This window comes from Talpa occidentalis, unplaced genomic scaffold (assembly GCF_014898055.3).
Source record: "Talpa occidentalis isolate TD23 unplaced genomic scaffold, MPIMG_talOcc4v2.1 talOcc4.4, whole genome shotgun sequence".
In the NCBI taxonomy this organism is placed as follows: Eukaryota; Metazoa; Chordata; class Mammalia; order Eulipotyphla; family Talpidae; genus Talpa; species Talpa occidentalis.
Window position 1 is genome coordinate 79467290 of NW_023604295.1, and position 18349 is coordinate 79485638.

The window sequence follows — 18349 nt, forward strand, 5'->3', positions numbered from 1 at the left end:
ACTTTATTTTTGGCTAGTGTAGTGAACGCCTAACTGATCCATCAACATCTGTTCTCTCTTGGATTCTCTATCTTTGACATTACCCATACAGTTATTTTTTACAAACAAGTCAATTGTAGCCTCTCTCATTCATCAGCTCCCTGCCCTGATTACTCACTGTCCTGTCAACCCTATGCAAAATATAGTGTTTCCAGAACCCTCTAATAAATGTTCACGTGGAACAGCTTAAGCACACTTGGTAAATATTCAGATTATGAGGCCTCTTCCATCAAAACTCTGATTCAGTAGACTGAGATTGAGTCCCAGGGATGTATGCTGTTAACAGACACTTCAGAATATGGCTCTTTTGGGGGAGCTGGAGGGATATACACATAAGTGTTTTTGTTTTTGCTTCAGTGCTCTTGAACATTCTCTACTGTTCAGAGTTTTCCCTGTCCTTCCTTCGCTGTCATCTTTTAACATCCATACAAATGTTACCTCTCATAGTCCATCTTGACTTCTCTAGGCTTAGTAAATCATTTGCAGTCAATGAATGCTTATTTCTCATCTTTACAAACATATTTCATCAGAGTCCTTCCTCATTGCAGCTCAAAACATGCCTTGCTTTTCTTTTTTTGTATAAATGCAGACTCTGCCACAGCTGGCACTCTGATCTTATTCTCCCATTGCTTCATGCCTGGACTACTTGTAGAAGTGTACATACAGTCAGATCATTATTTCAAAATTAAAGTAACATCACATTTTCCTGCTGTGAATCCTCCAGTGGCTCCCCATTTCTCAGTGTGAAAGTCAGTCTTCACTAGGTGGTCCTGAGCCCATCACAGTCTGCGTCTTCCCCACCTTCACCCTTCAGCTACACTGGCCTCTTTGATTTTTTCAGAAAATGCCATACATGCTTGTACTGTAGGGCTTTTAAAATTCCGGTTCCTTTTATCTGGAACATTCCCCCGCAGATGTCTGTAGTACTAGCACGCTTTTTTCAGGTCTTGGCTTAAATGTCATCCCAGTGAGTCCTGCCTTGACCACCTTATCTTGAGCAGGTTTTATTTATTTATTTTTTTAACTGTTGTTCTCATGATATAGTCCCAAATGTCAGAGCAGTGCTTGGCAATAATAAGTGCTGAAAGAATTTTGTTTGATTTGTTAGATGATATATTAAGGGTGCAATTGAAAAGAGACCTTAAATAGTATATCTTTATAAGCCAGATTTCAATGAAATTTTTTGGAAGATATTTTGCATATTTTCAAATTTTGAAGTGAAATCTTGGCATTGGGAGTTTGGATAAGAATGGGGTTGCTTATGTATTGCTGTACTGACTTGAAAGAGAAGTCAGTTATTGACCAGTTTATCCTATCCTAATTGTGGGTATTAGTTGGCACATAGATTTTTACATAACAGAATTTTAGGGGTTGATACTTGAATACTGGAATTTTAGGTTGTTCCTGCTCTGTTGGCATAACTTAAAGTGTTTATAGTGGTAGATTCTCATGAGGAAATCAGACAACGTATGAAAATTGAAAGTATTTTTATGTTTGGTTCAAGCACATCAGCTTTGAGATGCATATGCATAATTTCATAGCCCTGTTATAAAACTTAGTGCTTTTGCATATTTTAGTCCATCTGAAGGCCATCCTTATGCATTCTTGTGTAAATTTTGGATGAACAGAAACCTGTCCCTCTTCTGGTCTCTCTTTTTCTTGAAGTATTTCCTGAAATACTATGATACCATTCTGCTGAAATCTAACAGCTAGGTAAGAAGAGTATTACTATGCAGGATATATTTATGTGCAGTACATTTTTAGAGTAATTTTTGCTTTTACTGTGAGCCCTTTCATTTCACATATATGTATATAGACACACTTATATATTTGTATGTATATGAATATATACTTAAACAGGCCTCTGAGAATATAACTTTTACTTTGTAGTATATAGCTTTTTCATGAAACAGGGGATAGTTTTCAAATTTATAAAGAGGTCATGTTTACAAATCTGCTGGGTCAGCAGGTCATTATGTCATCCCACCTCACCTAACCTTTGGTGATCTCTAATTACCTTCCTACCATTTTACCTATTTCATCTTCTTATCATAATCTGATTTTATTGATCATAACCTTTTTATAAGAGTAAATTCTGTGCTGTCTCCCAAGGTGGCTGGAACATTGGTATGTGGTTATGTGTATCCTGAATAGCTAAGAAAAAAATTCATGAGGGATGACTAGGTCCTGCAACTTGAAAGACTGCCAAAATAAAATACTTCTAAGAAGAAACTTATCTTAAGTCAGCTAATATAATACTTGTTTGAAAAAGCCAAATTTTAATTAGATGGTATCATGAGGGAAAGCCTGTGTATAGTTTTATCTAAAATAGAAAAAACAGTTAAGCACCAGTTCAAACCATGGTTAAAATTTTCATTTAAATGACTTAATAAACTACATTGACAAATTTAAAAATAGACACCTATGTGAACTATTTTAGGGACTTTATGGTGCAGTTAAAAATATATATAGCAATTTCCCTGCAGCAGAAAAATACATAATCAGGTTGTTCTTTTTTTTCTCAGCATTCTCAAAGTTTCTGTATTTCAGGGCTTTGATTTAACTAATACTAATCTTTTTTTTTTTTTTTTTTTAAATAGAGGCATGTTTTATTTATTTATTTGTTTGTTTGTTTTGTTTGTACATGCACTGGGTACAGTCAGAAGCGCGGGAGGGTGAGAGAATTCACCAGAGCCAGAGCGGGGAGCAGAGCAGGCAGAAGGACCGAAGTACACTGCTGAGGGGAGCAGCGGGCGGCAGGAGAGGTCTGCGTGCCATGTGGGACCCTCCTCCGGTGACCGGGGAGCAGCCGGGGATCGAACCGGCGCCGCAGAGGCCGCGGGCAGCTTCGCAACCCAGCGCTCAACCGCTGCGCCACCGGGGAGGCCCAACTAATACTAATCTTACAAGCCTATACATCAATAGATAAATTTATATTTGATCCTTATTTTGTTATCTACCTTTTCTCTGGGATATATGAGTATGAATGAGCCAACAAATATATAAATTCAGTTATAAAATACTGGGACATAAAGAATGGCAGGCAAGTGCAAAAAGAATAAAATATCATCTGAAAGCATGCATTCATTGAACAAGTTTTATTGAATACCATTAAGGTATTAGAAACTGAGGGGATTAGGACTGAAGCAGTAATAAGGGTTTAGGATACAGAAGAGAAGGAAAAAGGAGAGAGCCAGTCTGAGCTTTTAACACACTTACAGTTTGTTCATTCACTCACTGAACATCTGTTGAGCTGCCTACCTTTCAGTATACCGGGGTGCAATTGTGAAATAAAGTAAATGAGGAATTCTTGTCCTGACTTAGCTTATTTTAGTTACATAGAAGAAGATGACAAATAAATACAATGTGTAGTACAGAGTGTAAGAGCTAAGGAGAAAAATGAAATAGGAAAGGAGACGGGGAATTGTTGAGGGTGGGGAGCAGGTTGTTATTTTAGATAGCTTGTTCAGGCAGGATTTGGTGAGAAGCTATCATTTTAGCAAAGATCTTAAAGAACTGATAGAGCTAGCCATGCAGGTTTCTGGAGAAGGAGCCATCGAAGCTCAGGGAAAAGACTGCATGAGGTCCTGAGATGAAAGTGTGCCTGGTATGTTCAGAGAATAGCCAGGAGGCTGCTGTGGATAGAGCAGGATGAGCAGTGGGATCATCCGTACACTTGGGTTTCACTCAGTGTGATGGGAAACCATTGGAAGGTCTTGCCCCGAGGCCTGACACATAAATATGTAAGTTCGCAAAGGGAACGAACCTTAGGCAAAGGGTAATTAATAATTAAATTCAGCTATAAATTGTCAAGCAGACTGGAAAGGTTGAATTGCCCTGGTAGATGTGAAACTGGGATTGAGTGAGAAATAAAATCTTAGAGCTTTAGGAGTTAGCTGTGAGAGGTCCTAGTGAGCTTGCGAAAGTGAATGCAGAACTCCAGGAGATTTTCTTCAAAGAGTGTGGAGACCCTGAGGTGCAGCCACAGGGATGAAGGGCTGTCCAGGCCCCCTCACGGTGGGGGAGGGGGGTGCCCTGGAGAGGGATCCAGTGAGAGCCTCACAATGGTACTGCTTTCTCCGCCTTCTCATTTTTCTTTTTTGCTTCTTGTATTTATTTGTGGACAAGTTGGTTTCTAAGGAGATCTCTGTATGCTTTCCCAGGCTTCTCATGAGGTAAGATTATAAAAGAAGGAAAGATAATTGGGAAACTATGATGTTGTCTTCATGTTAATAAGCAACTCATCGTTCTTCAGTGAGGCAGGTGGGCCTCTTCACCACTTCTGGAGAATTACAGCCACCACCAAAAACTGTTTTTAAAGGCTACAGTAATAGTTATGATTTTAGGTCTAAACAACCCACAAAGTTTCAGAATGGTGACATTCTGAAAACTAGATTGATTTCAGTTTATGAAAAGCACATATTTGTTCATTTCACTTTTTATCATATATAAAAAGATAAAGGTATTTGCAATTGTTAATGTTTTCACATGTTGAATTATGTGACTTTTATGCGGAGCCTCAGTTGTTTGTTTTTCACAATAAAGTTAAAACATTTTGTTATCAGAACTGAAAGCAAAATTTCATGGACTGTTGCTCCTGCCAAGGAAACATTGCCCTCTCTTGACTTAAGGTGTTAAAACACTTAGCAGTGTTTTCTGTCTAATTTTAGAGTGTTGCTTTCTGAATCTGAATTGGAGCAGTTTGCCCTGAAATGTCATAGTTGCTTATTTTGCCCAGAAATGAATGTATACAGCTAATTTCTCATGTGACTTTCAGATGGAAGTCAGAGTTAAAATGGGAAATTGCTGTGGGAGTCTGGCAGGGTATTAAATTCTTGAGTGCTTTTAAGGGCAAATAAAATCTTTTTCCATTCTTGACTGCATGAAAATTATTAAACTCCGTCTCGGTAAGCAGGGGAGATGATGAGTATTGTGGATTTTCATCTTTCTCTCATAAGTTCTTGTGATTCAAATCCTATCCTACTGCAGTGTTATTCTGCATTAAGTATCCTGAATACCAAGATTGAAGCATTATTTTTATACTTGTTTATTCTTAAACTTTTCAGTGCTGTGAGAATGCTCATTATATACCATTTCTGTTGGTTCTATCAGTATTAGTTCATCTTGACTGATGCCCTTGACTTCAGAGTATAAATAGAAAAATAGAAATAGGTGACAGGGATTGATTAACAGTCCTCCTTCTAAGCAAAACATAAACCTATCTAGATAAATCACTAGCTCAAAAGGCTGGAGAAAAGATGTTAAAAGAATTAAGGGTAGTATGAGTGTATGTATGCGAGTTTAAATTGATAGGGAAATTTCCTAGAAGAGTTATAAGGACACAGATTCTAACTGGTTATTTTTACTGCCCTTCAATTTTTATTAGAAAATAGGCTTATTGGTTTTAAACTATTGGAATGATTCTTTGCTTTCCCTTTTTTTTGGTAAAAATAATTAGTAAAAGTAACTAAAATCAATACTTTATGACCTTTTTAAGTCTGTGTGTGGGTGTGTGTATAATTATATGCGTACTATATAATATAGACATAGCATATTATATAGTTTAATATATTGTGCCTGTATATAACTTTATATGTAATTACCATGTTGTTGTTATTTGACTTTAGTTACAGAGTTGAAAGGGGTACTTTTAACCCATCATAGAAAGGTGAAAAAACATTATTTTCCAGCATTAACTCTCTGTTAGGAGGTATTCTAAGCACTTGACATATATTCATTCATTTAACCCTGACAGCCACCCAAAGGGATAGGGGGCATTCTTATCCCCACATATCATATAAGGAAACTGAAATTCAAAGAAGTTCTGCATCTTGCCCCATAAAGAATGGATCTGCGATTGGGGCAACATAAATTTGAGTGCAGATTCTGGGCACTTCTTTCCCTCTCCCATTCTTTCTGGAATTTCCAGTTCCAAGGGTTTTTTACTCTCACTTTCCTTTACCTAATGAGGTTTCATCAGCTTACAGTTTAAGGCTTATTTTTGGGTTGTTTTCCTTTTTTGAGGTGAAAGAAGAACAGCACTTCTCCACTTTCCATCCGTCACTGTGTTGCTTTTTCTTTCCTTCCCGGTACTATTCTCTGATTCTCAATCAATTTCTGCATTCTTAAGTTACCTTCATCAGAACTAGAAATTGACTCTGTAATAATAGTTTGACCAATTTTAAGTAAGATGACAGCACATTTATCTCATGGTTTCTCTGTGTGTCCTCTGTCCCTGCTTACCACATCTTTATATACTGCATTAGCGAAAACACATTTTTCTTGCCTTAGCTCTTACTATTTGTGGTGCTATTTCTAGTATTCACAAATACTAGTGAATTGTCTTATGTTTCCCAAGACCTTTGGATTTGGACTTTAATCCACAAATGTGTTTGCCTTTTTCCAGACAGTGTATAGATAGCAGTATTAGTTCATCTTGACTGATGTATAAATAGAAAAATAGGTTTCAGGTTATCCATGAAAGCTTGTAGTTTGAATATTCTAGGATGTCCTGGCTCTTGGGACACGCAGCTATTCATATTTTGAATGAGTAAACTCCCATTGAGTGTAAAACTGTCAGGGACATTTTTGTGATTCAGTTTGATAAATGCATACTTTGAACTAGCTGGCTGCCACATTATTTTCCTGACTAAATAGTGAGGAAGAGAATAAAGAATGGGACACCATCTCCCACTTCCCACTCTCGGCACTCTTCACACCATCCCTCACACTCCATCTCTCCTTCGTGTGTAACCTGGTGGATCTCCACTCTTACTGAAGATGAGATCCTGCTTCATAAGCCAAACATAATCATTACTGAGTATCACACCACATTGAGTTTGCAGCAGTGAATGCCACTATATTTTAAAAAGTAAAGAAGAATTTCACAAGGTTGTAATTTGTAAATACATCTTTACCTCCTCTGTCCTTACCCTTCCACATAATTGTTTCATATGTAGAACCTGAGGTGGTTGGGAATGGGTGGGGGACAGTCTCTTTGTATATCTTCTTTGTGCTTGAGTGTTACTTTTTTTGGGGGGTTGGGGGAGGTTGGTTGATTTCAATCATGGGTGTTCTTAGACTCTCGGTGTTTCCCCCTCATATATCCTGAACTTCATTCAAGTGTCCCTAGACTTGGGACTTTCTGCTGCCACCTCAGTCCCATTATGCCAAGATCTAGACTCCTTTGCCTGTTCCTTTCTTTGAAAATGAATTTCATGCTAAAATTGTCTATTATATGTCCAATTACTATACCAGAATTCCCTTTTAATGGGCATGTTTATGTTCCTGTGATCCTCTATGCAAACTGTGGGACTTTCACCACAATTTGGAAGTGAGGGCGTGTCTTTCCTTCCAGCTAGGGAGCTTAAGTGTTCCTATTGCATTTTGTTCTCATGCCTGTTTTGTCATGATAGCAGTGTAGTTTTCCTGTTTCCCTTTAACTTTGACTCACCTGACTGAGATTCTCAGAGACTGTGAACTTGGTTTAGTAAGGTCAGTGCTATTCTTTGTTTCCTCTACCTTGTCCCAAATATCATTGAAAATGAAACTGTTATTGTCCTCCCTGGTGGTCTAGGAATTAAGTCTCAGAGCTATCACCACTACCACAGCCTGAGTTTGATCCCCAGCCAGGAAGCTAACCCACATAGTACAGCAGACCTCTCCTGTCTCACCTGCTACTCCCCTCAGCAGTGTATTTCAGTACATCTGCCTGTTCTGCTCCCTACCTTGTCTCTAGTGAATCCTTTCACACACCCCCCACCTACACCCCTATTCTTCTACACAAAATAAATAAATTAAATAAATAAATAATATATTTTTTTTTAAAATATTAAATTTTATTTTTATATTCCCCCATACAATTGCAAACGCCCCATTCTGACCCCAATCCTTCCCCTCCCGCCCCCCACCCCCCAACAAGTGTCTCTGGTTCATAGTTTTTTGTTGATTTTGATTTTCACTTTCTTATATTCATTTTCCTGGTCCCTTATTTAAGTTTTCTAGATTCCTGCTATGAGTGAGACCATCCGGTATTTTTCTTTTTCTTTTTGGCTTATTTCGCTGAGCATGATCCCTTCCAGTGCCATCCATGTTGCTGCAAATTGCATGTGTTTATCTTTTTTGAATGCTGAGTAATATTCCATGGTATATATGTACCACATCTTCTTGATCCAGTCATCTATTTTTGGGCATTTGGGTTGTTTCCAAAGCTTAGCTATTGTAAACAGTGCTGCTATAAACATAGGAGTGCAGGTGCTCTTTGGAATTGATGTTTCTGTGTCCTTTGGGTAAATACCTAGGAGTGGAATTGCTGGATCATATGGAAGCTCTATGTTTAGTAGGTCCAGAAATCTCCACACAGCTCTCCATAGTGGTTGGACCAGTTTGCACTCCCACCAACAGTGCACAAGAGTTCCTTTTTCTCCACATCCTCGCCAACATTTGTTGTTGCTAGTTTTTTTAATATGTGCCATTCTCACTGGTGTGAGATGGTATCTCATGGTAGTTTTGATTTGCATTTCCCTGATGACAAGTGATGTTGAACATTTTTTCATATGTCTGTTGGCCATTTGCATTTCCTCTTCAGAGAAGTTTCTTTTTAGCTTTTCTGCCCATTTTTTGACTGGATTATTTTCTTTGTTGTTGCTGAGTCTCATCAGCTCTTTGCAGATTTTTGTGATCAGTCCTTTATCATTAGTGTTGGGTGCAAAAATGTTCTCCCAGTTGGTGGGGTTTCTCTTTGTTTTTGTTATTGTCTCTTTTGCTGTGCAGAAGCTCTTTAATTTGATGTAGTCCCAGCTGTTTATCTTTCTCTTCACTATCACTGCTTTGGGTGATGTGTCTGTAAAGATGTCTTTGATGTGCAAATCCCGTAGTGTTTCGCCTATATTTCCTTCTATGTATTTTATGGTTTCAGGTCTTATGTCTAGTTCTTTAATCCATTTTGAGTTGATTTTTGTGTATGGTGTGAGGTAGTGGTCAAGCTTCATTCTTTTGCATGTAGCGACCCAGTTTTCCCAGCACCATTTATTGAACAAACTTTCTTTGCTCCAATGCATAGTCTTTGCTCCTTTGTCAAAGATTAGTTGACCATAAATCTGTGGGTTTATTTCTGGATTTTCTATTCGATTCCATTGGTCGGTATGTCTGTTCTTGTTCCAATACCATGCAGTTTTGATGATTATGGCTTTGTAGTATAGTTTGAAGTCTGGGAGTGTGATGCCTCCATTTCCTTCTTTTTTTTTCAGTAGAGCTTTGGCTATTCGGGGTTTTTGGTGATTCCATATGAATTTCATCAATAATTGTTCTATTTCTTTGAAGAATGCCATTGAGATTTTGATTGGAATAGCATTGAATCTGTATATTGCTTTTGGTAGGATGGCCATTTTAATAATGTTTATTCTTCCAATCCATGAGCAGGGGATGTCTTTCCATTTCTTTGTGTCTTCTTCTATTTCTTTTAACAGTGTTTTATAGTTTTCTTTGTATAGGTCCTTTACCTCTTTTGTTAGATTTATTCCCAAATATTTGATTTTTTTTGTTTCGATAATAAAAGGGGTGGTTTTTTTGATTTCTTCTTCTTCAGATTTATTGTTTGTGTATAGGAAGGCTACTGACTTTTGCGTGTTGATTTTGTATCCTGCCACTTTACTGAATTGATTGATGAGTTGAATTAGTTTTTCTGTGGAGATTTTGGGGTTCTCTATGTATATTATCATATCATCTGCAAATAGTGATAGTTTGACTTCTTCTTTTCCTATTTGGATTCCTTGGATGTCTTTCTCTTGTCTTATTGCTCTGGCTAGGACTTCCAGTATTATATTGAAAAGCAGTGGTGAGAGTGGACATCCTTGTCTTGTTCCAGATCTTAATGGAATTGCTTTCAGCTTTTCACCATTGAGAATGATACTGGCTGTTGGCTTGTCATAGATGGCCTTTATGATGTTGAGGTATGTTCCTTGTATCCCAAGAATTTCAAGGGCTTTTATCATGAAAGGGTGTTGCACTTTGTCGAAAGCTTTCTCAGCATCTATTGATATTATCATATGGTTTTTATATTTCTTTTTGTTGATGTGTTGGATAACGTTGATTGATTTTCGGATGTTAAACCATCCTTGTGCCCCTGGAATGAATCCAACTTGGTCGTGGTGAATTATCTTATGGATACATTGTTGGATTCCGATAGCTAAAATTTTATTGAGGATTTTTGCATCAGTGTTCATTAGGGAGATTGGCCTATAGTTTTCCTTTTTTGTGTTGTCCTTATTTGGTTTTGGTATTAGTGTAATATTGGCTTCATAGAACGTGTTTGGTATTGTCCCTTCCTTCTCAATTTTTTGGAAGAGTTTGTGAAGGATAGGCACTAATTCGTCTCTGAATGTTTGGTAGAATTCATTTGTAAATCCATCAGGTCCTGGGCTTTTGTTTTTGGGGAGGTTTTTAATTACCATTTCAATTTCGCTGCTTGTAATTGGTCTGTTTAGGTGTTCTATTTCTTCTTTATCTAGCTTTGGGTGATTGTAGAGTTGTAGGAATTTGTCCATCTCCTCTAGATTGTTGAACTTGTTTCCATATAACTGTTCATAGTAGTTACTGATTATTCTTTTGATTTCTGCTGTGTCCGTTGTGATTTCTCCTCTTTCATTTATGATTCTGTGTATTTGTGCTTTCTCCCTTTTTTCCTTTGTGAGCCTGGCTAGGGGTTTGTCTATTTTATTTATTTTTTCAAAGAACCAGCTCTTGGTTTCATTGATCTTTTGGATTGTTTTTTTAGTTTCAATTTCATTTATTTCTGCTTTGGTTTTTATTATTTCTTTTCTTCTACTGGTTCTGGGGTTTTTTGTTGTTCTTTTTCTAGATCTTTGAGCTTCGAGATTAGGTTGTTTCTTTGAGTTCTTTCTTGTTTTTTGATGTGAGCTTCTATTGCTATATATTTTCCTCTTATTACTGCTTTTGCTGCATCCCATACATTTAGGATATTGGTGTCCTCCTTGTCATTCAATTCAAAGAATTTTTTAATTTCTTCTTTGATCTCCTCGTTAGTCCAGTGGTCTTCCAGTAGTGTGGCTTTTAATCTCCATGAGGTAGGATAGTTCCTTGCCTTCTTTTTATGATTTATTTCTAGTTTGATGCCTTCGTGGTCAGAAAAGATGGTTGGTATGATTTCAATCTTGGTGTATCTGTTGATGTTTGTCTTGTGCCCCAGTATGTGATCGATCCTGGAGAATGATCCATGTGCGCTTGAGAAAAATGTGTACTCCGTTTTTTTTGGGTTTAGTGTTCTATAGATGTCTGTTAAGCCCAAATGCTCTAGGTCCTTATTTAGAGCTTTAGTTTCTTTACTTATTTTTTGTCTTGTTGATCTATCCATTGTTGATAGTGGTGTGTTGAAGTCTCCCACTACATATGTGTTTTCTCTGATGTCTGTTTTCAGAGAGGACAACAGTTGTCTGATATATTTTGGTGCTCTTTCGTTTGGTGAGTATATGTTAATGAGTGTTATTTCTTCTTGAAGTATTGTCCCCTTAATCATAATGTAGTGACCATTGGGGTCTCTTTTTATTTTTTTGAGTTTGAAGTCTGTTTTATCTGATATAAGTATAGCTGTTCCTGCTTTCTTTTTTGGCCCATTTGCTTGTAGGATTGTTTTCCATCCTTTGACTTTGAGCCTATTTTTATCTTTTGTAGCTAAATGTGTTTCCTGGAGACAGCAAAAGGTTGGGTTTTGTTTCTTAATCCAGGCTGCAACTCTGTGTCTTTTTATTGAAGAGTTTAGTCCATTTACATTTAGAGTTAATATTGATATGTTAGCATCTGTATTTGCCATTATGTTTGTCTTTCCTTTGATTTTATTTATTTATTCTTTTAATAACTTTTTTTTTTTTTTTGGTCTTCTTTCGTTGTTATTCGTCCCTCTGAGGTTCTGGCTTTAGGATTCCTCGTAGTATTTTTTGGAGTGGGGGTTTAGTCGCAATGAAATTCCGGAGTTTCTCTTTGTCTGGGAAGGTCCATATTCTTTCTTCATGGAGGAAAGAGAGCTTTGCGGGATAGAGTATTCTTGTTGGCATCTGTTTTCTTGGAGTCTGTTGACTATGTCCCTCCACTCTCTCCTTGCCCGTAGTGTTTCTTCAGAGAAGTCTGATGTCAGCCTGATTGGTTTTCCTTTGAATGTTATCTGTTTCTTCCCTCTTGTCAGCTTCATTATTTTTTCCTTGTCCTGGATTCTTGGGAGCTTTACTATTATGTGTCTTGCTGTGTTTTTCCTTTCGTCGTGGAAGTTTAGTGTTCTTCTTGCTTCTTGTATATCAATTTTCAGCTCCTTCTTCGCATTTGGGAAGTTCTCTTCAATTATATCCATGAATATTTTCTCTGTTCCTACATCTCTCTCCTCTCCTTCTGGAATTCCTATAACTCTTATATTTCCTTTCCTCATGGAGTCAGATAGTTCCCGAAGTCTTTCTTCATTCTTTTTCCTTCGTACTTCTCTTTCCTTTTCTGTTTTGGTTCTTTTTATTTCTGTGTCTTCAAGATTACTTATTCGTTCTTCCATTTCATCTATTCTGCTTTCATTGCTTTTCCCAGAGTTCTTTAGTTCCTCCATTAATTCTTTGATCTCCTGCATTTCTCTTACTTCCCTCTTTAGGGACTCAATTTCCTTCTTCTGATCTATCACTTTTTTAATCATGGCAATTTTAAATTCTCTTTCTGGAAGGCTCAGAAGTTCTTCCAAGTTGCTGTCGTTGCAATCTGGGGAGTGGTTTTCTTTTTGTGGTGTGCTTCTTTCCTGAGGAGTTTTTAGGTTGCGTGTGGTTCTTCTACTCCCTACTGTCTGTTTTCTAATTTGTCGTATGCGTTGGGACACTGTGTTGCTCGGACTGACTGACATCTTGGGTGAACTTCTCCGCTCCCCTCTGGCTCTTCCAGGAGCCATCTCTGTCTTCTGGGGGAGCTTTCTGCTGGTTTTAGGCAGTTTTTACTGAAGAAATGTCCCTGTTCTCAAATGGCGAAGCGGGATGCAGTCCCTGCGCCTCCGGTTTCAGGCACACTCTTCTGCGCACCCGGTCTGCCCCGGACGTGGGTGCCTGCTCCCTCTGTGGGCTCAGACTGCTGGTCGGAAGGGGCCTGGCGTGGAATAACTTCCCGGCTGGCCACTGGGTCCTCCAGAAACCTTCTGCCCTTTTCAAGCAGTCTTAAGAAATGTCCTGTTTTATAGGGTGTTAGTGACTTTTTTTTTCCTGGTCGCTAGGTGGCGCCAGAGATCTCTCCTATTGTCCTTGGGGGGCTGTTTTTCGCCTCCCCCCACCCCGTGGGACAGAGAACAGAGCGGGAATGGTAGGGTACACCTCAACAGCTTTGGGGTGCTGTGTCTGCCTTGTGCCCCACCGTCGTGGAGAAACCACGCCCCGAATTTTCGTGCCCTGGGTCTCAGTTCAAAGCCCTCAGGTCCAGGACGCGGGCTGTAGCCCAGTTCAGTGGCGCGGGAATGGCGCCTTTTGCACCGCTCCCGTGCCTGGGCGCCTGGTTCCTGCTCACTCAGGGAGGGACCTTCACCTCCTTGAGGACCTCCGCGCGTCTCCCCACAAGCCTAGGTCGTCTCCCCGCAAGCCTAGGTCGCAGGCGCGGGGACCTGGGCAGCCGCGATCCAGGTCTGCACTTGCTTTTCAAGTGCGGAGCGAGCCGCGTTCCCGCGCCAGCTTACCGGCAGCCCGGGCTGTGTGCGTGTCTCCCGGGGTCTTTGTTCTTCTCTAATGGCGCCCGGAGCCGTTCGCTCACCGCCGCGGCGGATCCTGCAGGGTTCGCCTCAGCTCCCGTTCACGGGGTGTGGTGGCTGCAATAGTCCCTTTCCACTCACAGTCCCGCTTGCTGCGTCGTTTGTTCTTGTGGGCTGTTTTGGTTTGTTGTTTCCTCCTCTCTGCGGGTCGGAGAGTGCCGCCTCTGTGGGCGGGGGAGGGGAGCAGTATATAAATAATATTTTTTAGAAAAGATGAAACAATAACAATTTAAGGAACTTAATGGTTTTAATAGATTTTTAGAAATTGGCTGAGAGACTTGTGTAAAGTGCAAATACATGCTTGAACAAAATGTGATTTCTAGTGATGGACTCAGAATCAAGGATTCTGTGGCACAACTGCCTTTTGTCCAATTCTACACCTCCGTCTCCTTTGTCCCTGTGATAGCTTCCTGACATGCCTTCTTCCTGTGGTGCCCCCACTTGCCAAACTACTTTTTACTCACAGAATCGCAAGAGATCACTCTTTCTTCACTTCTCTCACATCCTTGTCTGTCTCTGGCCTTAACTTTACTTTATGATGCTACCTTTATTTACCTTTTATTTACAAACTACCTAATTCCTCTTCCCTGCTAGACTTGAGTTTCTTTTCTTTTTTTTCAAAGATTTATTTATTTATTTATTTATTTATACAAGCACTGGGTATAGTCAGATGCGCAGGAGGGTGAGAGAATTCACCAGAGCCAGAGTGGGGAACAGAACAGGCAGACTGACGAAATACACTGTTGAGGGGAGCAGCGGGCGTGGCAAGGGATGTCTGCCGAGCCATGTGGGACCCTCACCAGCGGCCTGGGATCAAACCGGTGCTGCAGAGGCTGCGGGCAGCTTCTCAGCCTAGCGCTCAACCGCTGCGCCACCAGGGAGGCCTGACTTGAGTTTCTTGAGGCCAACGGCAATGTCTATTCATTTGGTGTTTCTACTCATAATATGGCGCCAGGTGCTAATAAAAACAGGGTTGTGTGGGGTTACTTTATAGTAATAGTACTTGGGGGAAAGTGTCATTTGGTGGGAAGAATGAGAGCCCAAGAGAAAAGGAATATGATCAGAGTCATCGCAGTGACAAGTGGGGACTGAGGATGAGGGAATAGATGAGCTTGGGGACAACATCCCATTGGAGGACGACCCCACACCAGTTCGGACGGGGCAGGCATTCTAGGAGTTGTGGCCAGAGATATTGGCAGCAGTGTGCGTGGAGGTGGAAGGGTCATGGTTGTCATAGGTGCAGCCGTGGGGAAGACAAAATGAAAGGTGCCATTTCAGGAGAAGGTGGAGGACCCAGGAGATGATGGCCATGTTGGAAAGAGGACAGCATTAGCTGGGAACTGAGAGCTGTGACAATGGGGAAAGGGCAGGGGGAGGGACTAGGAAGCCCTTTGGCAGCAAGTGGCCCTATCAGGCACGAGGCAGGGCTCTTTGGACAGCTGGCATATGAGACTAGTTGTTGGTCCTTCTGTGATTGATGATGAAATTCTGTGTCAGATAATCATTGGGATTTGGGACTGCTGAGAGAACCGAATGGTGGGTTTGGCTTAGCTCGCCAGAGAGTGAGATCGTGTGTGACTGTCATGGTGAACAGATTCGAAGAGCGCATCAGAAATTTACTTTATTCTCTTCTCTCCCCTCATTGCCTGTTCAAACCACTTTGTGGGACTTGGCTTTCTGTCCCTGGATGAAATCTGAGACAGACTTGCTTGCTTCTTGGCTCCGCTCAGATAAAAATTAAAAAAAATACATATCTTTCAACAACTTTTATCAATAAACATGGTCTTGGTTTAGTAAGTATCATATCTGATCTAGGCCAGTATAATAATACATATTTTATTTGTAGAGATAAAGCTTCTCCCTCTCTTGCAGCTCCTGCTTACTATATATGAAGTTGTAGTGGGGAAGAGAGTTATGACAGGCTTCTTTTTCCTGTTTTCCTCCTAAAACATTGCTGCTTCCTCCCTGACTCACCAGGCAGCTCTGACTTCTTCAGAGTAACCTGGGTGATCAAGCGCAGGAAGGTCTTACACTGGGATACCAGGCTGTACTGGTCTCTTGCCATGTTTTTTGTTTTTTTTTTTTTTAAAGATTTATTTATTTGTTTGTTTGGTTGTTTATTTATTTATTTATTCATACATACATACATACATACAAACACTAGTACAGTCAGAAGCGCAGGAGGGTGAGAGAATTCACAAGAGCCAGAGCTGGGAACAGAACAGGCAGACTGACAAATGCACTGCTGAGGGGAGCAGTGGGCGTGGCAGGAGAGGTATGCGTGTGCCATGTGGGACCCTCTTGAGGTGGGGATTGAACTGGCACTGCAGAGGCTGTGGGCAGCTTTGCAACTCAGTGCTCAACAGCTGTGCCACCAGGGGAGGCCCTGGTCTCTTGTCATGTTAATAAAATCCTGATTTACTCTTTTGTGAGCACTCACATGGGATTTTTTTTAGGAGTTTACTTCCCTCCCTCATTTCTTTGACTCTCACCTGTGTTTTCCTTGCCATCAGAAAACACTTCCTCCGGGCCTCCCAGGTGGCTCAGCAGTTGAGTGCTGGGTTGGGAAGCTGCCCACAGCCTCTGCAGTGCTGGTTCGATCCCTGGCTGCCGGGCGAGGGTCCCACATGGAGCACAGACCTCTCCTGCTGCCCGCTGCTCCCCTCAGCAGTGTTCTGCCTGCTCTGCTCCCCGCTCTGGCTCTGGTGAATTCTCTCACCCTCCCGTGTTTCTGACTGTACCCAGTGCTTGTATAAATAAATAAATAAATCTTTAAAAAAAAAAAAAAGAAAGAAAAGAAAACACTTCTTCTGCTTTCACCCCAGTGGCAGCCTGCTGAGATTTGCTTACCTGACTGGGCAGCCTTAATTCAGTTTCAGCTCATGTTGACTCAGCAGTCCGTATGGGGTTGTTGACGTAGAAACACCCTGCAGACTCTAGGAAGTACTTTCGAGTTCTGAGAGGTGGGAGCTAGAAATATGCATGTGGGGTAAACATTGCACAGATGGTGCCTGAAGTCATGAGAGTGGACACGGTTGCCCAGGAAGAGACATAAAACCTCAGGGAGATTCACACTGAAGAGGCAGAGGAAATGGAGGAAATGAGGAAAAGGAACTGCAAAGCAAGGTTCCATAAAGGGTAGACCATAGGGGCCTCCCTGGTGGCACAGCTGGTTGAATGCAGTGCTGTGGAGCTGTCCACAACCTCTGCAGTGTGGATTCGATTCCTGACCAGCCAGGGAGATACCCACATGGCACGGCAGACCTCTCCTGTCTCACCCGCTGCTTCCCTCAGCAGTGCTTTCAGTCAGTCTACCTGTTCTGCTCCCTGCTTTGTCTCTGGTGAATCCTCTCACTCTGCCACGCCTCTGGCCTGTACCCCAGTTCTTATATAAATTTTAAAAAAGGGGGTGACAATAGAGGAGTCAGCAAAACATCTCGTCTACATTGTGTCTCTATTTTACCCAGAATAGGGAGCTTACAATACAAACGTTTTTAATTGTGAAAGTGCTCTAAACTTTTTACCTTATGTTGTGAAAATCGATGTTAATTGCACTTTAAACTTTCTTTGTAGTCAAATTTTAACTCTTTTTTTCCCCCCCAGTTGTGTATGAACACCGATCAAGATTAGAGAAATCATTGCAAAAGGAAAGACTTGAACATAAGAAAGCAAAGGAAGGTTAGTAAATAATGTAATTTGTGTTGATGTTTTTATTGTATTCTTTGATGAGTCATATACTTGCTTTACTATTTGTTTGCAAAGAAATTTTGCAGATTTACCCAAAGTCAGTTTTATAGGTGGGCAGAGAAAGAGAGAGCAAACAATGTGTTCTGCATTTTGTAATAAAATAACTCCTGCTCAAGATTGGATATAGAATCTTCCACATAGTTTGTGCCACATATATTATTTCAATATATTTTGAAATAGCTTTTCATTTGGATATTACACACATATGTTACTAATTCCCGAAACTTTTGTGTGCAGATATGCAGGAATTAACAGTATGCGGTGCCCTGAATAGCCAACTATTATATATATATTCATGTGCACATATATACCCTTATAATAAATTGATCTCATTATATATGGTGTCTTTTAGGTTATGTACTGACTTATTTTTTAAGGCTTTTATTGCCACAGCCAGTTGGTTCAATTTGAAAGATTTGATATTTAGCCCGGGTATTAGGCAATGCATTTGATTTTTATCAGAATTTTTCCATAAAGCATAGATTTTATGTTATCTGCCTTCTTATTTTTATTTATTCATGTTTTGTGCTAAATTTTGACATTTAAATTAGTTGTTCTGCCTGATTACCATGGAGTGGTGTATAAAGGAGGGAGAACAGTTTGGCTTAAGGAAGTTTTGCCTACCCCTGGATTAAGACTGTGGAAGAATAGAGGTTTGACATCATTAAGCTGCTTTGATGGGACTTCGATTTCCTTATCTTCAAATGTAGAGTGATTTTATAGGGCCATCTAGTGGATAATAAAGCTTTAGGCGCATTCAGGTGCTGGATGACTTTAGTACGCCATCTAGTG

General features: G+C 40.2%; 1 protein-coding gene across 2 annotated transcripts in view; it reads left to right on the plus strand.

The window, feature by feature from the left end:
• The window catches only part of GOLIM4 (golgi integral membrane protein 4), a 108262-nt gene that overhangs the window by 52799 nt on the left and 37114 nt on the right, over positions 1–18349 (plus strand). For both annotated transcript variants that reach the window (XM_054700723.1, XM_037525744.2), the window contains exon 2: positions 17414–17488. In XM_054700723.1, coding sequence (XP_054556698.1) covers positions 17414–17488 — 75 coding nt within the window. The remainder of the gene's footprint in view (positions 1–17413; positions 17489–18349) is intronic.